This window comes from Zonotrichia leucophrys, chromosome 8 (assembly GCF_028769735.1).
Source record: "Zonotrichia leucophrys gambelii isolate GWCS_2022_RI chromosome 8, RI_Zleu_2.0, whole genome shotgun sequence".
NCBI lineage: Eukaryota > Metazoa > Chordata > Aves > Passeriformes > Passerellidae > Zonotrichia > Zonotrichia leucophrys.
The window spans coordinates 13,918,223-13,938,918 of record NC_088178.1 but is presented as its reverse complement, the minus strand read 5'-3'; the positions used below and the strand labels follow the sequence as shown (position 1 = coordinate 13,938,918).

Sequence of the window (20,696 nt, the reverse complement as noted above, 5' to 3'; positions counted from 1 at the left end):
TCCTCCTCTCCTCCATCTTCTTTGGCCACGGTGGCACCTTTGGATTGGTTATTACTAAGAGTACACCGAGTTATAATAATAGATGGTATTGGGGAAAAATGATAAATATTGTATACGTAATAAAGGGTATAAAGATACGTAGCTGCTGTAGGGAGGGCAGAGACAGTGTGCCCATGGCTGACTGCTGAGCAGATCTTTGTTCGGCTGAAAGAACATCTTTTAGATAAACAATTAATAAACATAAAACCAGAAAGAAGAACTGAAGCCTCTTCTCGTCCCTCGATACGCGGGCTGCCCCAAGGCCACTTCGGGCCTTTCCAGGCCCCTCAAACAGCCGAGATAAACCGGACAGTTAACCATTGAATTGCTTATATTAAGAATAGTACATGTCACATACACTAAATTTTCCCATTGAAAACCACTACAAAAATATTCTACTTACTTGTATTTTAGCTCCTGAATTGTGCCTAGGCATTTGAAGGTACCTTGTACCATGATGGCTAAACGAGTACAGAGGGCTTCACATTCTTCCATACTTTCAAAACAGAGAAGAGATATTTGAGATAAAAGCCAACACATGTACTTCAGCTGCTTTCAGAGTCTGAGTTTGAACTGTTTTTACCTGTGTGAGGTTAGCACCACTGCTCGCCCATCTCTGAGCACACCAACAATAGAGTCCCACAGGAGGCGCCGGGACTGAGGGTCCATCCCCGTGGTCGGTTCATCCTGTAATGGAAATGTTAAGGCAATCAGAGTCAGATAAAACAGGGAAAATCTATTTAGAATCAGGTCATTGTTTGGACCATAGTGTGTGATTGTTTCTCTACAGTAATCTGTGCCTTGAGAAAGCACATAGTCCTTGAGAAGCATAGGAGTGAGTGGGTACCAATGGACTCCTTGGCACAAAGCAGAAAGGAAACAAGACCATGCACTGCAGGTAGGAATACAGAGCTGTCTGTGTGGGGCACAGCTACAGGGAAGGGAGTGCCTTTTCTGGGCAACAGTGAGCTCTCACCTGGTCGTCTGACTTGCGTAAACATATAGGACATTGTTCAGTTCAAGAAATCTGTGAAGTCATTCTGATTTACACTACCTAAGGATTTGATCCTACATAAGTCAGCTAACTCAGTAAGTAACAAAAATGTAAACAAAATTAGGATAGAAAATTTTTCATTGAACATCTTGTCTTAAGAAATTATGAGAAAATATTTTATCTGACTGTTTACTACAGGCAGAATACATGTAAAGACATATTAAACGGTACAAGGAACTAGGCTACTAATATGTATTAAAAAACTTCACAAAGTAAAAGTGAGTGTGTCTAAAAGTCACAGACATACAAATTAAGGTGGTAGAATATAATCTAAATAAAGAATTTCTGTAGTAATTTCATGCTGAATTTCCCTTTAGATATGCAGTGATTTAATCACTTATTTTATTTGGCAAGAACTACATTTCAGCATTTGTATAGTTTATACAAATAAACATTTATAGTTTATACAAATAAATTTGTATAATTTATTCCAAAGATATTAAAGGCTGAAAAAGGTTAGGCATTTTCCTTTGTTCTGCTGGATAAAACAGCCAGGTGGATATGTTGGAAGACCATCTTTTACATCACTGGCTACACTTTGACAAGAAAAGGCAGACTGAAACTGAACAACAGTTTAAATTCAGATTTTTCTGGATTATAGATTTTATCTCAACACATTCTTTTTTGAAGATATTTCTTTTATAATCACTTGGAGTCCATTAGAAATATAGTTACACATCCCAGACTACATCTGAAATTAATTCAAAAATTCATTGAAATAGCTGTAAGTTGAGGGCAGAAAGGAGTTTTCAATGACTTTGTAGCTCTTTAGCATGTAGTGTTATGAGATGTACTATTGAACTGGCCAGGGCTGTGTTTCCATGACACTTACTAGCAAGACGAGTGGTGGGCAGCCTATCAGGGCAATGGCAGTGGAGAGCTTGCGCTTGTTGCCACCACTGTAGGTCCCTGCCAGGTGGTCTGCGTACATAGGGAGTCCCAGCTTCTGGATGCCCCATTCAGCAACCTGTGAGAAAAACCATCTGTCTCACACAGCAGTAACTGCAGAACAGACAGGATTGCTGATACATTTCTGGTAGAAACATGACAGTCCCCTGGGATTTAGCACATCCATTTTGGAACTGGGCTAGGGAAGTACAAAGTATTTATGACAATGATGAGAGGTGTTCTAACTAGGTGAGGGAAAGCCATAAAGCAGCCTCAGCTGTAGACTTCCATCTGTGCAAGAATTTAAATTATTTTCTTCTGGGATCTTCTTCATGTTTTCTTCCTTATACATACACAAATTTAAAGGCAAGAGCAAAATAGCAACCAGTGCCATTCTGAGCCACAACAATTTTATCTTTAGCCTTCCACTGTTGGTGCCACAGATTTGCAACTACCATTAATACCTGGGAACCTGCATTTGATAGTGTGGTCTTGTTACTCAACTGTCCAAATGACAGGAACCACACTCAGGACTTCAATACACAGAATAACGAGCCCACTTTGGAAACTCTGGCTCTTAGCATGTTAAGAACACCATTAATCATCACAAATACCACTGTAATTATCAAAAGAAAGAGTAGTTTACCCTCTCGATTTCTTCTGCTGGAACCCCCCGCAAGCGTGCATATAAATACAGGTGTTCTCGTCCTGTGAGCAGGTCATCAATGGCATCAAACTGAGGGCAGTATCCCATGTTTTGATGGACATCAGAAATGTGGGTCAATATACTGGAGAAACAAAGAAAAGAGTTGTAGTTCTGCAATACTAGCTCTAAGACAGCGAAGAAAACTTTGAATAAAATCCTTATTTTCTGGGGCAACAACTCTTGTAAGAGGAGAATTAATTCTTCCTGATAAAACATGCTACGAAAATATCTGTCTGTTCATAAGAGCAAGGAGTATATTGTTGTCTTAAGTCAGCTCAGTCCTGGTTAAGAGTGTAAGCCTGTTTTCCCTTACCCATTTTTTTGCTATAGACTAACTTAACGAGAAGTTCTTTAAACAGCCACTTAGGCTTATTTATTTATTTTTTAAACAGTGTTTATATCTAGAAAAAAAAGAAGCAGTTATTTCAGCTCAAAAAAATGGTCACTAGCAACAGGCAGGACACAAGGCCAACACGTCAATGGTAGTAGGAAAAGTACAAGATCACAGAATGGGTGTGGTTGGAAGGGGGCTCTGGAGGTTATCTTGTCCACTGACCCTGCCTGGGCAGAGTCACCTAGAACAGGCTGAGCAGGACCATGTCCTGGCAACAAAACAGTCATTGTTCAAATCACATCAATGGACAAAGAATCAAATCCCAACTACACCTAACAAGCCAAGGCACACAATCTGGAAGTTAACCAACATAAGTGCATACTAGATCACACTGTAATAACTTATGACATTATGCCAGCACTGTGTAAACAATGATGTTGGAAACAGCCAGAGAAAAATCCCAAAGCTCAGATCAAAGGACCCTGTTGGAGGGATTATTTTACGTTTGGGAGCTCTTGCCACTAGATACGATTGCCTTGTCCCACTGTGAGCATTACTAAAACTTACCCACAGATTTTACAAGTGTTAAAGGTATCAAATGCAATTGTATGTTACTTGTGATCTCAGTGCCATAGAGCTGCTGGATCACTGAGAGTTCTATGCTGGTAAATGGAGTGCCACAGGGTTTTTTTTAAGGTACTTACCTACTGCCAGCCACTATAGCATCTCCAGATGTCACATCAGTATCTCCAGTCAGCATTTTGAATGTTGTTGTTTTGCCAGCACCATTCACTCCCAAAAGGCCAAAGCACTAAATTGCAAAATTTATCATATTCTTTAATATTTCCAACTTGTAAATCAGTGGGGGCGTAAAATCTGAACTGATCCATGGAATGTAATCCAGTGTTATTGAACAACCTACCTCTCCGGGACGGATGCCAACACAGAGTCTGTCCACTGCAGGCTTGCGTCGACCTGCATAAATCTATATTGATGGGGGGAGGAAAAAAAAGGGAAGTTCCTATTTCAAGACATCTACAGAAATTAAAATCATCAGAATTTTTAGTTTAGTTTAATGCTATTGGGATGAGGCAACTTTAGAACTGAGACATGAGTAAATTTTTTTTTTCACTCTTCTCAAAATATTACCTTGGTCAGTTCTTGTAATTGTAAGATATCTGTTTTGTTTCCTCCATTCATAATTCTTTTTCTTTCTTCTGCAACATCCTCATCTTCATTAATAATAGGTGACATGGCAGTCTCAGCAAACCTAGAAAAACCCAAGATACTGGGTTGTCCTGGGTTCAGTTAGAACAACAGTGTAAAACAATGGCTAATCTGCTGCCAAAAATGTGACTGGTGGAATCAGTGGGGTTTAAACTTCACAATTGTCTGGAGTACTCCTGCTGTTGGAAGAAGCCCTGACCTTTAAAGTTAATCTGTAGACACTAAAAAAGATGAAAAATGGCTTGCTCAAAAGAACATGCCTTGTCAGTCACTGATATAAGAATAACCTGCCCCTTAGGCACAGCTTTCACTATTTGGCTACTCTTAGTAGCCAGTGATGGTCCTCAGAAGTAGAAGTTTTGAGTAGATCTCTCAACAAGGCAGTATTTTTATAACTGCACCAATTAGTACTCTTGTTGACAATCTTGAACAGAACTGAATGACCCACTCACAGCTGGTAGGTAGCTCTTTCCATCAAGGGAGAGGCACATTTGTAAAGCAGAGAGGGGAAGTTCACACAGTGTCCAGGGTACAGCTGTCCTGTGCCACAGACTAGAATTGCTGTCTTGGGATGCCAGGCTAGTAGCACATAGTACTAGCTAGTACCTAGGCTGACTGAGAACACTACAAACTTTCTAGGTAATTTTATAATCTCACTACTACAGTGTTGTCTTCAATTAAAAAATTTACATTAAAATCTTAATTCAATAAAACTAATTTCTTTAATAAAATATTCTTAAATCCTCTTAAGATAATGCAGATTTGTAAATGCTTTCTTGGATCAGGATATCAATAAATTAAGATAAGATTGGGTAAGTAAATAGAGAACAAAAACAAAATCCACACATTTAGAGAAAAATTAAGAAAAAAAGAAGAAAAAAGGAACATAGAGAATAACAAAGATAGTAATCTTTTTAATAAGGAACATTAATAGAACTTCTAGACATACCATCTTGTGGAGAACAAACGGTGCTGCATAAAGAGATTCAGAAAGAAGAACACAACTCCTTGAAGAGCCATGGCAACCAGGTTCTTTCCAACAAAGTCCCACTGAAAGGGATCAGAAATATGCTCCTCACCTTTGGAGGAAGAGCACCAAAAGGGAATGTGAAATACTGCTGAAAAACCCCACTACTCCTCAGAACAAAATGCATAATCATAGTGAATTACTGTACTTTATTTGCTCATGATCAAGCAATAGTTTTAATTTTCCAGTCTTATAAAAAGTCTTAACAAAATGCCTTCCAAGCTCAGCTTCTGCATAGGAGTAAAAATAATCTCTCTGAATACACACTAATTTGGATATCATTACACAAAACTTGCATGGATTATGTGAAAAGACACACATTTGCTGAATTAAAACAGATGAGTTCTGTTATAGGACCATTCTTTTAATAAGTTGTCTGATATCAAAGACAAACATATCCCAAGAGAATGCATTTGAAGAACAACAGTCACTTTAAACATTAGCTGAGGTATTCAAATGAAATGAAAAAATACATCCTCCTGAGGTGATTCAGGAACTTCCAATCAAAGGATAAAAAGACACCAGAGTCTGACACTGAAAAAATGGATTCATTTCCAATGCAGACTACTGGTTGGGCCACAGAGTTCTGGCAGCACTATCAGAAGCTGTGATTCCTTCAGAGAAGGAGAACTTTCATACTTCTCATTCATCTGATGAAGGAAAAGGTGAAAAATCTACTCTTTTCTGAGTTAATCCTTCCAAACATCTCATCCAAGGTCAAGACGTGACACTGCCATAACTTTTTCTTATTGGCTTTACTTACCAAACCTTGCATATACTTCAGTCACAGCTTGGTTCATGGCCAAGTCTATGAGTCCACGGCCCAAACAAAAATGTGGGAGGACAAGCAGTACATTTTTCAATGTTTTATTAAACTTCAGCAAGGACTGTAAGAAACAGAAACACCATAAGCTGTTTAAACTAGACCTGTTTAAAAAAACATAGCAATATAATTGAAAAGTTCTTTGTCATGTCAGAGAAACTGGATGTTCTGTTTTCTTAAGAGAGAAAACAGACTATTTAAAATAATAAATTCAACTAATATCTCTAATATTTGCCTGTGATGGTATTTGGTGACTGATTTCTCCCAGTCCTTAACTCATGAAGCCTTCATTATATTTCTCTCCCCTGTCCAGCAGTGGAGAGGAGAGAGACAGAGGCTTTGGAGGTGCCTGGCATCCAGCAAAATTACAAAACATTACTTACTGGATTATTTTCAAATAATTCCAGGATAAATGTAATGGCACTGCTGTTGATTCCCACAAAGAGATTAATGCAAGACAATGCAACATAAGCAGTGCTGGGGATACTGAAGAAAGAAGAAGCAGGGTACATCATGGGAATTACTGCCCATCTGCCAGCAAGAAACAGAAAAAAAACTATGATAAATCCTCAGTATTCTCATGTCAGTTGGCCTAAAGAAAACACAAAGTTAAGCTTTCTTCCCATCTCAAGTATAACAAAATGGTGCAACCAACTCCCAACCCACCACAGTATTTTCTCCCTGGTTACTACATAGGATTTTTTTCTGCTTAGTTGTTTTTTGCTATTAAAATGCAGGGTGTAAGACATTGCTGAAACTGAGAAAGCTTAATGCTAGCAAGGTTGCTATCACCCCAGGTATCTTTGCACATTTAAATGAATTGTACACCAAGAAGAAACAAAGAAATGTTGAATGCTGAAAGACTGTGAATGCAGTGAATGAACAACCACTAAATTCCTGCACAAAGTACAAGGAAGAAATCAGCAAACTGAACAAATATATTTTCCTGTATGGGTCACATCTGATGCTTAAAAATGCAAGGCAGGCAGTGACAAAAGAATCTCTTTTGCACATGTCCTGGATACAGAGTATTTTTAAAGTTATAAGTCCGATAGAAAAATCATTTTAGTGTCTGGACCCACCCAGTCTATAACCTGGGCACTCACCCAGAGCCAGGCAACACAAAATCATATTTCCTTGTCGAAATATAGGCCACACCTGCCAGCATAAATAACACACAGGAAATTGGTGACACCTAGAGGGCTGAAACAATGCAACTACACAAAGGAGATTTATTGAGGAGCATAGCTTTGTTCTGATCCAGCAAATTTGACAACAGTCCACTCAGTAATATGTTCACCTGGCCACAGCAAGGGGGATAGAATCATATTGTAAATGACTGAACTGCTGCAAACAATACAGCCCTATCACTCATTCCAAAAGGATTTAAAAACATGAATTTGAGTTAGATATCACACTGAATTGTCAACATCTGAAAGGGTGCTTTAGTACTAAACATATTCCTAAGACATCTTTTATCAGACCGATCATCAAAAATATAACATACATTGTTGTTTCTTAGATTGTGATTTGTGAATCCATTATTTCATAGTCTGGCTGCCAGGCTTCCCCAAACAAGTGGCCATGCAAGGGAAGTACAGTTTCTAGTGATGCAAACAAAGGCTGTGTAAGGATGGCAGAGCTAGTCACTTGAGCCACATTCCTGAGAAGAGGCCAAAGTGAGTATGCTTGTCCACTGCTCCCTTCCTCTGTTCAGTACTAGCAGCACTACTCTACTGCAATGCATGGAATTCCCCGTGCAGCATGGAAGGCAGCATTTCCCTGAACTGCTAACATCACTTCATGCCTTTGCATCATGCTGTCAAGGGCAACAGCCAAGCAGAATTCCTGTCAAGGAAGCTGCTGTGAACAGCAGGGAACAAGAACTCTGGGACCTGCTTCTTTCCCTCATTTACTAAAATAACGCTTTGTTTTATCTTCTCCTGTGAGAATACCTTCCAAATCCTGAAGAGTTCTGGGCTTTTCAATTATTGATTTTCTTTTAAATTTTTTCAATTCCACATTCATGCCTTTCTTACTGCATAATTCCTTGGCCACTTTCTTGCTTGCAAAGGCATGGCCAGAGAACCAGCCCTTGTTATGCCAAAGAATTTTCTCTTTTATGAAAAAGTGGCTGGAGGGAAGCTGAGCCCTGTCTAAGCAAGTCTGCACCTGTGGTATAAATCTTTTTGGAATCACACTGACTATGATACAGTGACCTAAATGAATGTCATTTAAGACGCACTATTTTGTCAGGCCTCTAGATACTGTTCCAGCAGGCTGTTAATCTTTCCCACTTAGGTTTCTTGAACATCTTAAAATATGTTTTGGGTCTTCTAGAGGACAGGAGCAACCAGGAAATGAGGCTTTTCCCTGCTGTAGTAAGTTGTATGTCATTATATATATTCAATTTTACTGGCTAGAAATCTTAAGACTATAAAAAATACAGCTTCATTAGGTGACTGAGTTGTGCACCTGAATTAATTTCTACATCTATAATTAGTTCAGAGGCCAGATCCTTAGCATGGTCTCTGAAAAACACTTCAAAGAAATGAATGCTTTGCAATGCTTAGAATCACCTTCACTTGATTCACTGATTTGCCCTCAGCTCATGCACACCCAGGGTAAGCAGGGCTGTCAGTCAGACCTGCAGTTACTTACTATGTCCCACATGAAGTTAGTTAGCCAGTAGGTAACAGGGCTCACACCACTGACAAACTGGAGATGTTTGGCTTTTGTTACACGTTCTTGGATCAGGTATAAAACAAAACTGGCTGGTATAAAGGACATGGCAAAAATCACACAGATGGCAACAACAGCATCCACTGAAGTGGTCAGTCTACAACAGAGCACAAGAAGGTAGTGTGAGCAAGGGAATGGATGCAATGCAACACTATATTAGCATTTGGGGACTCTGGAGGATGCTTTAAGATCTAGAAGTAGCAAGGCTGTTTTTTAAGTAGAAGACTTCTCCAGTTTCAAAATGTGCTAGTCTATTTTTCCAAGATGTTTTGAGGACTGTAGCTAACAAATATGGCACCACTCCCTGATCTTTTACTTGCTTTATATATTTCAGTTTGATAGCCTTTCCTGTGCGGGACATCTCAAACTAGACATTTAGGCACAATAGCCAAAGTGCTCTGGAAGCAGAGAAAAGAGAAACTTAAAAAGGCAAGTTGGAGACAGTGAGATGAAGCACAGTTTTTGCCTTTGTGCTATAATGCAAAGTTTTTGGTTTCATTGAATTATGAACTTAATAGGAGAGTGGAAAATCTTGTCTTTTAAGGGATGTCATTTTCAAGAAATTATGACTTTCAGATTTGGGAATGCACCAACCCTACTACATGCCATTGAAAAATCCACCTGCATGCTGTCCTGGGCACCAAGAGAGTGGGCTGTTAACTACTTGACCTGTAGTCAATTATGGACAAGTTCTCATTCCATTTTTTAATACATGTTTTATTTCAGAAGTAAATGTATTGGATTTGGAGCATGACCAAAAATTTCAGAATCTTCATGCTTAGGAATCAATAGAAACATGCAATAATGTATATCCAATGGTCATAGCTCCTGTGTGGGATGGGAATGAAATCTCATGTGAATGTAACGAGACATGAATAGATTCTTGCTTAGAATAAAACTTCAGGGAAGGCCCCCCCCATTCTGTCAACTGAACTTTCTCCTCAGAGTGTGAGCATGCTGGAAGTTGCAAGTTGCCAGGAGAGGGGTGGTAAAAGCCAGAAGCAGAGCACAAGTACAAGCAGACTTACACAGTGACTTCAGAGAGTTGCTCCTTGGTGAGGTTCAGAGGATGGTTTATAGCAGTGATCCCATGTTCCTCAGGGTCTTGGCCAGTCCTCAGGTTAGCTCTGAGGATTGCATTATTGGCTACATTGAGGAAACTAACCACAGCATGCCAGCCTTTATTGTTAAACCACACCTAAAAGAGCCAGAAATCACAGATTAATTTGTCAGTTACTGTCCTCACTGAACTACAGGAGAAAATTTGGCTGCCTTTTGTCTGCTTTGGTGGGCATTGTTAGCAGGGGTGAATCCAGCATCAGGAATACATAGTTCCTAGGCACAGTCCTGCAGGAGGAGCTCACATACTATGCTTTTAAAAGCATTGGACAACTACTGTCAGGGGATTTTACAGAAGCACATTTTAAGATTTAGTGTACCACTCAAAGTATTTAGGACAGCAAGCAGTACTAAGAACATGATTTTTAAGAATCTCACATATGAAATATAAATAAGAATTACCTACATTATGGGATATAGCATTAGTACAATTTTTAAAGTATAGCATTTCAACTCTTCTTGCATCTGGGAATACCACCAGCAATATTCTCATAATTTGAAGTCTATGTCAAGAAAGACTGTGAGGTAGCAGACTAATGCCAGCAAATACCTTAATATTATCTTCTGTTTCCATGTATTTAAGGAAATTAGGCATTTCTTTAGCAGCAGCCAGTGAAGCTGGTCCCTAAAACAAAACGAAAAAGCTAAATGCTGCAATAACCATGCTTTAATAAGGGGACAAAACCCAACCAAACAAAATTAAAAGTCTTGCTTACTCCTGTCACATTCATCATTCGGCCAAGATCGCTTAAAAAATTGACAATTTGATCTCCAGAAACATGAAGGACTGGAAGCCTTCCTCCTATAGAGATTCCTCCATATCTAGTAAAGATAAACATATTATCAATAATTCATACTACACACCCATAACTGTACATTAATGGAAAAAAAAACACTTAAAAAAGACCCCCACTTAATGCAAGTTTAATTTTTATACATCAAATATTTAATATATAACAATTTCTACTCTTTTTATAACAATTTGTATTAGGTCTTTTTAGGGCCTACAAATAATAGAAGCTCTATAAGTTTCTGAGAGGCTGATGCCAGGATCCTAAGAAAATTAGTTAGAGAGAAGATTTGGAGAAAACAAAACAGTGATTTCTACAAAACAAAATCTTTACATCAAGGTAATTGCTATATAATGGTTTAGACAGCATGGAGAACTAAGGACAGCACAGACCTCAGCTGAAATTTCAGATGCTCTGAGAGGAGCAGATATTCACCAATGTCAGTACCAGCCAGTACATAATGATAAATACTACTGTACAAGAGGAACTGAAGTCTAATCCCATAGAAAGCAATGCTTGCACACGAAGCAGACATTCTGTGAAGAAAGGCAGTCATCCAGCTGCTATCTTTGAAGTGAAATCCTACCAGTGGTGAAAAATGAAATAAGTATGTGCTTCAGGCTAACCAGCTTCTTTCAAAGCTTAGTAACTGCAGAGTAGATATCACACACCGGGGTTAGCTGCTGTCTCTACCTAAAGAAGAGAACTAGTGGAATCTGGTTTCTAACTTCTGCTCATGTACAGAGCAGGCAGTTGTGGTTGTTACTTCTGTATTTGATAGGCTGGTGTCTAGGTTTCATCCCACTCAGGTCCCCTCTTTGGAGGGTTTATATTTTTTCTGTGGCACTAAAAAAGCTGTGTCACAGCAGTAGCACAGTATACTGTATTATTGTATCGAACCTTTCCACCACACGGTGCCCATTGGTTTGACTCCTGTAGGTAATGAAGCTCTGATAGCTCCATTGTGAGCCTCTTGCCTTCATCTCCTGCAGGGAGTTCAAACTAATACAATCTCTTGTCTTTATAAGACCCTTCCTGATCCCCAGCCTATTTCCCACTGAAGCCATGTCTTTGTTTTACAATTTCTGCCACAATTCCCCTTGTCCATTTACAGAAACATTGTGAGGCTCCCTGGTTAAACAGAAATACATTGTTCCTTTATTTACTACCTTAATCTGTGAATTGTTTCCTTACCTCTGCTCATTGACCCAGTATTTACTCTTCAAGCTGAAATAGACAAAGAGAATCCCTCTCAATGCACAGAACCAAAGTCAATGATATGTTAAGCTTAAATAAAAATTAAAGTTGAATTCTTATACTTTGCAGACCTCCAGTCTGCTGGTTATTACTTTGAGTTGTGGTGTTGGCAGGACTTTTGGTATTCCTTGCAGTGTGTTTTTGGCTATTTGTTTTCTGACATGATTCATCTTCAACTCATACAGAGATAAGAAAGATTCCTGAAGTGACACATACTGGGCTATTCTAATCCATAATTAATTGATTTTAAAAGATGTATCTAAAGCAATTATGACACATGCTAAGGGGAATTAGTCAAAGGCAGTCAGCACATAGCTAATATAAAGGGAATTTCAGGAACTCTGCTGGGAACTGAAAAAGTAGCAAGGCCTGAATCAGAGATAACAGGCCATGGGCACTGCACAGCTAATTGCCACACAGGCCAGCTGAGGAGCTATCAGTAGAATGGATGTATCCCTGTAACACTGTCCTTTGGCTGCTCTTTAGCACTTCTGGGAAGCAAGTGATAATTAACTCAGGCAGACAGTCACACTAGTGTGGCTACAGTTCTTCAGGGAGACAAGGTAATATCTCTGCAAGGCAGCTCACCAGAGCTGTGCAGGGGCACCATTTTTGTCACCATTAACATGGCATTCCATCAGCACTGACACTTAGCTCTGCCTATAAAGGAGTACCTGATTATACAAATAGTTATAATTGAAAATATTTAAGTCCCCTAAAAACAGCCTCTTCTAGTCCTCTATCAGAGATGTGGACATGGTGCTCAAATCTACATAATACTGTAACAAATCAGGTGTTATGTCATTGTTAAATAAGAATTTCATCACCAGGTACAAAATACGAAAAAGAAATAGAGATTTATTCCTACCTTCCTTTTATCAAAGTGGGATATGTTTTCACTAGAAAATCTGAAATATTTCTGTGGGTCATATCTTGAAGAATTTCTGTGCTGCGTTGCACTCTCTGGCAAGAAACAAAAACCTAATCAATCACAATGAAGTTCAGAGTGTCTAAAGCTCTTAAGTGTTTGTCAGAAAGAGAAAAAGTCGCTTTGGTTCAGAGAAAATGCTCAGGTTCATAGTATCACTGACAGAGAGTAGGTCAATCACTCGAGGGTCATTTGTAGCCTAAACATCCTTACTTTACTAAGACCCTAGAAGAAATCAAAAAGTTTGTGATGCATGCAACACAAAACAATTGCATGTCACTCTGAAACAGGTCTTTGTAATGAAGTTCAGGGCTGCTCAAGGCTTTTTCTTCAATCTGAAAGTAGGAAATTTCAAATCAACTCAGGCTCCAGTCAAAAAAACCCAACCAATTGTGACATTTTTTTCATTCTTTTCTTTCCTCTTTCTCCCTCCCGCCCTTCCCTCCTTTGAAGAAAGGCAACCTTCTAAATAGAACCGTTCTCTGGGGCAAAAGAAAATATTTTTTAAAATTATGGGACAAATCATTCAAATTTTTTATGACTCTCTTCTACATGAAAAGTTTGCAGTTTGGATGAAAAATAGTAATCAACATTAATTTAAATGGGCAAGCTTTTCCTATACCTCTGAAACTGAATTCCAAATTCCAGCAAGTCTCGCTCTCGAAAAAAGAATATACTCGACTCCTTCCATGTATATCAGTATGGCAAGGTACTTAGACACTGATCCCTTTTCCAGCAGTTGCCATGAAACTTTTCTACAAAGATTTATGGCACAAGGACACAACCTGTGGTGGTGGGAGGCCTCCTGCACCTGCAGGGCATTCTGGCAGCATAGTGAGTTTCTTGTGAGTGCTGCACTTGCAGGAAGGTGACGGATTTTCGGGGCTCCACTCTTGGCTCAGCAGGAGGCTGCTTAGGTTAGGATGGACAGCAGGTGTGCTCCAGGCAGTTGGCATGTTATTGCATGGGTAGTTCCTGTGGACAGGTACAGAGCTTCTAGCTGTGCAGAGATAACAGTCCACAAGAACTCACAAATCTACAAAACCACAATGCCCACAGCAGATAGTCCCCCTCAGCCCTCATCCTGTGAGTTTTGAATAAGAACAATATTTTAAAGTATTTGGTCCACATGAATGAATATAATCTCCTCCCACATCTCTGCCAAGTTTACTGCCTTCAGCTTGCAAATAGGACAGTGAAGAAACAAAGGGATTGTGTTTGATCCCTTAGTACTGGAAATCTGCAGTGAACATAGCTTTGTGAAGAAACTATCATTTGCCTTTCTCATGCAGTATCTTTTCTTTTTTTTAGAGTTTCTTCTTTGTTTCTGCTATACCGGGTAAAGGAGAGGAACAGGAGAAGAAAGGACAACCAGGAGGATCAAATTTCTGGATATCATGGCTGGGAAAGTGTCAGGAGAACGGGAACAAATATCAAAGCATAGCAAGCCAGTGAGAAATGGCTCCAAAGCAGGACTCACAGAGTAAGCAGGTAGGACAACAAAAGCTGGAGCCCTGCTAATGTTGCCCTCGCTTCAGAATGAGAACAGTTTCAAATCATAGACACTGTCCTATTGCCACTTCACAATCTGAGTGATTGCTAAAGTTGTTGCTTCCAAACACACCAATGGGAACTGAAAGAACCTGAAGGGACTCATACATGGAAAGGGCCAGGGAAGCTGTAAAGATCTGGGCCTGAGGTTACTGACTTACTGACATAAATTTAAGTTTGCTTAACTCTCAATACCAAGCTGCATGAGCTGGTTTCTAGTCAATCACATTGAGCACTGTGAATAATTCTTAATCCAGTGGCAGTGTTATCTTGCTTCTTGTTTGTTACTTTTGACCCAATATTAGATACAGCTAACAACACATCTGAAGCACTGGCTCTTGTGAAGAGTCAAGCAAGTACATTCTTGTTTCACTACTCAAGTTCCACTAGAAGTATCCTGCTAGGATCTCATTCAAGAGAAATTAGCTAGCAACTTACAAAAGAGGCTGATTCTTCATACAGCGAATTCCAAATCCTGGTTTATTCAAGAAAGCATGAGTAAGGGAGACCATCTGCTCATTGCCAGGACGTTCATTGCTAAGGGAATAAGATAGGACTTTATAAAATATTTTTTCAAACTATTGTACTGTAATACACATAGCAACTAGAGGGGGACAACCATATGGCAGTACCAACTGCCCCCCTTCAAATTCTGATAATTCAATTGTTTTATTTATTTATGTAAAAACCCGGAATGTTCTGAGATGGTTGAAAGGCTTTGGTTCTTTTCTCCTAATACTAAAGCTGACTTCTGACTAAGTCCAATTGCAGCATTCTTCAAAAAAGGCTTGAATCGTCACTGCTATTCTCTCAGTGCTGTCATAGTCAGGCAGCAGAAGATGAAAAACATATTCTGCATTTTCATTTACCTGGATCTCCTGTTAGATTGGATATGTAACTATAAGTGTTGAGGTCCTGAAATGAGGTGGGAAGAGGAGAATACCGAAGTTAAAAAGATATTTGAAAGACTATTTGTTAGATGTACTAGCAGTTGTATTCTCCAGCTGCACCAATTTCAAGCTATTTTAAATCTGTTGATTCCAGTGAAGTGAATCTTTTCTTACATCACAGAATGAGAAAAAAGCAGTGAGACAGGGCCCCATGATGTTAAACTCTAGGGAGACACGGGTGTATGTGTGACAGATGTACTTTAAATGTTCCTCTTACCTGAAGAAAGTAAACTGTTGTCCATAGATCCAAGGGTGTAATGTTAAGGCAGGATATTCTCCAAATGGAGGAATAATGACTGTAAGTACTAGAGACAGCAACACAAAACTAGCAGGGAGAACAACCTGTAGGGAACAGAAAAATTCACATTAGGTTATTGTATAAACATTGTAGAGTGACATTGTACACGCCCCATAATACGTGTAAACAAAGGAAGGAAAGCGGGAGCACTCAGATCCATTCTGGTTTAACTCCCGAACAACAACAATTAATTTCCAGCCCTTTTGCTTAAAATTCTGGTTGTCATAGAACTGCATTACATTAAAATAAAACACTGGGCTAATAGTAATAGAATCATGAACTTGGTGCAGTTGACTGCAGTAGACTCCAAGCAGAAAGAAATAAAAGAGGCAAAAGAGTTGGAATCATAACTGCACTGTTACCCATTTGCAGCACCTCTATTGCTTTCCATAGGGCCCTCATTGCTGGAAAGACAGTGTTGATAATGTTGTGGGAAAGAACCTAGAACAGCACAAGTCAGTCAATACCTGTGCTAGGAAGTCCTTGAGGCTGCGGGAGGCGTGGTGGAAGCGTTTGATGAGCAGTGCTTTGATCTGCTGCTGTACAAGCTGAAAGCCTTTATACTGTTGGGACCCCTTGCCTTCATTTTGATCTCCTGGTTTGCCTACTGGCATTCGAGAGGTGTCACTGGTTTTCAGGGCTGCTTGTTCAGCTGCTTTGTTCTCAGTAGGAGTTTTGGCAAGAGCAGAACCATTTTCTTGAACATCTCCTACGTTATGATGAGAAGCATCAGAGAAGACACTTTATCTTCCATACATGAAGTCGCACAGTCATTTTAATGAGGTCCAGATTTTACCAACCATATATATCCTATCTCCTGATTGCTTTAATTACAACTATTGCACTGTGGTTGTATTTAGTGACATCATATAGGTTAATTCTCCTCTTACTCAGCAGGATGAACAGTTTAATCACCTATGTAGTTTATGGACTAATAGTCAGCAAATTACTTTTTATACAACTGCTAAAACCATTGACATCTGGGTGCTTGACACTCTACTTTTATTTGCATAGTTAAGAACCTCATCCAATCTAAATAGAAGTCTTTCTGCTGACTTAATCTGTATTTTTCAGCTATCATGCCAGGCCCTAAAACCAGATATTTGCTGACAAAATTTATTTTGTCAAGAACACATAAAAGACTGAAAGTTCTGAAACTCCTCTTTATAAAGTGTTCAGAATAAAAAGCAGTCCCAAGAACAGTTAATCAATTATGGATTTGTGGATCTCTACCTGTTTTTTGCATTTCAGGGTCAGCTTCTGCTGTGACCTTTAGGAAAACCTGCCACAGAGAAATGCATTTTCTGGTTAGGAAAAGAATAGCTACAATAACCTAACCTTCAGAACACAATACATCATACTTCAAAATAAAAGAAGAAAATTTCGATATATTTTCAGTACTTCATATTATTATCAATAATCAGCTCTCTTAAGAAATACCTCAGAAAATAAATGAACAAAAATACAAAAAAAAAAAAAAAAAAAAAGGGATGCATTTCAGGCTAATGAGTGGCTCCACGAGGCTACAATGAATTAAGGGTGGGATCCTTTCCCTAGGCCCTTCTCAAAGATTTTATGAATGTGCCACAGCTTATAGGACTTGATTTTGAAGGAAATTTTAGGAATTAGGAATTAACTGTTTAAGAACAGGAATAGTCTCAGCAAACATTTTGGGTGCTTATGGTGAGGTCAGCAGGTATTTTAATCTGTCTGTTACCTCTTCAAGTGGTGTGTCTGAAACTCCAAAACTGCTGAGTCCCAGGTCATCCAATGTTTCTTCTAGTTCTCTGAAGAGACTGGCATAAGATCGTTGTTTAAAATTTTTATTGGGCAAAAGATAAATGAGCTCCTGACCAATGCTTTCAATTAATTTTGCTTCTGGGATATGATGGTGGATTACTTCTGCTAGCTCATTTAGATCTCCTGTGAAAAGTCAAAAGAGTTGTTCATAGAATGAATATTTAACCATATTGAGCATGATTTCAAAAGCTGTTGTTTGCACTAAAAGAGTACTGTTCTATTACATAACTCACAGATACCTCAGTTAATTCTGCACTAGACTGGGCTATGTTGTTAATTATGCTTTGGAACTTCATAGCAGGAAACTATATCAGGTTTGTTAATAAAGCACAACCAAATCTTCAGGAATATCTACTTAAATTCTTATCTTATGCAGAAAAGCCAAAATTACTTTTTGTTCTGAGAAAGTCTATTTCCTTGCTGTAGATATGCTTCAGTTTTTACTTAAAAATTACACAAAACTCAACACTATACTTGTAAAGCAAACAAACTTCCATTTCATCATCTGTACTTGAGACCACATATACACAAAAAAGGGTCAATAGCAAGCAAAACCACAAAGAACCCTTATTAAATTCATGTTACAATAGAATACAAATGTCAGACACAAGGACCAAAGAAGTGGGCCCTTGCAGCACTGATCTCTAAGACAAGATTGCAGCATAACAGGAGACATAGCTATGTGCTGGAATGCTGAATCATCCTGCTTCTTACCATCCAGTTCCAGCTCTGGAGATCCTTCTTCACCCCTGTGCACACAGCTGGAACAGGAGCAGGAGCACTGAGATCCACAGCTACAAAATGACTAGCATGGACAAGCAAGAGAGCAAAACATTAAAGTCCTTCAGACACACTCAAAACAGGATGTAAAGGCTGTCAATATTTGAACAGCTTGAGCCAATGAAAAATATGTCATATCCAGAGCATCTTGAATGCACTATACTGAAAATCATCTGAATACAGGATTGAGCAATGCAGGAAACATAAATCCATCTGCACAAATCAGCTCTAAACTGCCTACAGGATACCTGGGGAATGCAATCAGCAGGGGCCATGAGTGTTCAGATTGTGTTGCCACTAGGACTGGAAGCACTATGTCAACAGAAAGCACCCAGAACCCTACTTTTCAAGCTGTGAGAGGCTGGTTTAGCTATGGACAAATGTAGACTTTTCTGGTGTCTGAGCCACTTACCAGACTATCTGACATTTAAAATCAGTGTACTGTAAAAGTAAGAGTCAGAAAGACCTGTATATGGACAAAAGCAACCCGAGAGCTGGAGTTGTTCAGCTTCAAGAAGAGAAGGCTCCAGAGAGACCTAAAGAGGGCTACAAATGAACTGGATGGGGACTTACAAGCATGTAGCGATAGGACAAGGGGAAAAAGCTTTAAACTGAAAAGGAGCAGATGTAGATTAGGTATTAGGAGGAAATTCTATACTGTGAGGGCCCTGGAACAGGTTGCCCAGAGATGCTGTGGATGCCCTGCCCTGGAAGTGTTCAAGGCCAGGCTGGATGGGGTTTGAGCAACCTGGTCTAGTGGAAAGTGTCTCTGCCCACAGCATAGGGGTTGGAACTAGATGATCCTTGAAGTCCCTTCCAACCCAAACCATGGGTGTCAAGAGACACTTAAGTGCTTTTTACCTTGCAGTGCAAGTGTTACTCAGATTAAACATACTACACTCATACTTACTGTAGCCCTTCCCATTTTTGTGGTTCTCATTTTGCGAACAAGGGTGAGATAAAAGCCAGAGCCAAAAGAGTTCTTTAGGAATACAGGAGAGCCTGAGCAGAAGAGTTTCCCTTGGGATATGATTGCTACTCTGTCTCCAAGGATGTCTGCCTCATCCATATGATGGGTTGACAGGATAATAGTTCTGCCTAGAAGGAACAAGGAGGAATATTCAAGGCATGAACTCTCTCTGGAACTCAAAACTGTGTTTAGCTTTTTGGTAATTATTTCTCTGCACCAAGGTCAGTCCCATGTTTGCCACAACCATTCTGTTCAAAGAATCTTGTTTGCTTGTATTCATATCCGACTACTCATGACAGTTTACACAGGAGGCACATACTGCATCTATGACAAGTTTAAAAAATCCCACCAAAAAAATCAAACAGTTTCTATTCTCAAATCTTACCTGGGCGATATTTCAGCAGAAGATCCCAGATAGATCGCCTGGAATATGGATCAACTCCAGAAGTGGGCTCATCCAAGACTACCACTTTTGCTTCACCCACAAAAGCAATGGCAACAGACAGTTTCCTTTGCATTCCACCTACCAGAGGACAAACACAGCCAGGAGCATAAGATAAGTTCTATAAGTCATAGGGATGTAATTAAAATTGCTTTTTGGTGTGCAGACAAACTGCTACAAATAAAATTAAACCCATCCTAAGACACATTTCTGCAAAGATAAATTAATAGTATTTTTTCTTCTGAAATTCAAACCAGGTTGTTTATACATATATAAATAATACATATTTTCCATCTACACATCGCATTTTCTGCTTCTTGCCAGAAACAAAAGCAGGAAGATATGAGGTTTTCATGTTCTTTCATGAAACTAACCAACTTTTTATTTTTAGAGTTGCAATCAGGACAAAGTAGTATAATAACAGATGGCTGTTTGTTCAAATCAGCCTTTGAATCTGAAAGTGAGAGTTATTCAAATACACTATGTGCATTTGTACCTTCAGCATGGAAGAAACTACTCCTACCAAATAATACAGTACTATGGAGCACAGATCCATACAGTGGGGCAGAATGACAGTATAGTATTTCATTTGCCTTGAAATAATAGGAGGTTTTATTTTGTTTTGCTTGTTATATTAATCAATTTTTATACATATATTTATATTATTTTAAAACTAATAGCTTCAAGTATATTTGAATTTGTTGTATATTTATTAGACATAGAACTTAGGGCCAGGTTGTGCCAGCTTTACTATTTGTACAGATCAATTTACTCCTTGAAAAGAAAGCATCCTCCCAGTCCACACTGATATGTCAGAATATGGCCTCAAATATGTAACTTGATCAATAATTGCCAAAAGGCCAGGATGGGGCTACAACAACCTAGTCTAGCAGAAGGTGTTCCTGGCCATGAGAAGGGGTTGGAACTAGATAATCTTTAACATCCCTTCCAACCCAAACCATTCCATGAT

General features: G+C 39.1%; 1 protein-coding gene across 1 annotated transcript in view; it reads right to left on the bottom strand.

Annotated features, from left to right (window-relative positions):
• ABCA4 (ATP binding cassette subfamily A member 4) overlaps positions 1–20,696 on the bottom strand; it is a 60,637-nt gene that overhangs the window by 1,750 nt on the left and 38,191 nt on the right. Inside the window, 25 exon segments of the mRNA XM_064719489.1 lie at positions 443–535; positions 623–726; positions 1,926–2,060; positions 2,628–2,769; positions 3,726–3,832; positions 3,944–4,006; positions 4,171–4,291; positions 5,198–5,327; positions 6,039–6,162; positions 6,482–6,712; positions 8,760–8,937; positions 9,869–10,038; positions 10,510–10,584; positions 10,676–10,781; positions 11,945–11,977; positions 12,876–12,970; positions 13,721–13,910; positions 14,925–15,023; positions 15,654–15,778; positions 16,202–16,443; positions 16,968–17,016; positions 17,452–17,657; positions 18,249–18,339; positions 19,225–19,412; positions 19,670–19,807. Coding sequence (XP_064575559.1) covers positions 443–535; positions 623–726; positions 1,926–2,060; positions 2,628–2,769; positions 3,726–3,832; positions 3,944–4,006; positions 4,171–4,291; positions 5,198–5,327; positions 6,039–6,162; positions 6,482–6,712; positions 8,760–8,937; positions 9,869–10,038; positions 10,510–10,584; positions 10,676–10,781; positions 11,945–11,977; positions 12,876–12,970; positions 13,721–13,910; positions 14,925–15,023; positions 15,654–15,778; positions 16,202–16,443; positions 16,968–17,016; positions 17,452–17,657; positions 18,249–18,339; positions 19,225–19,412; positions 19,670–19,807 — 3,235 coding nt within the window.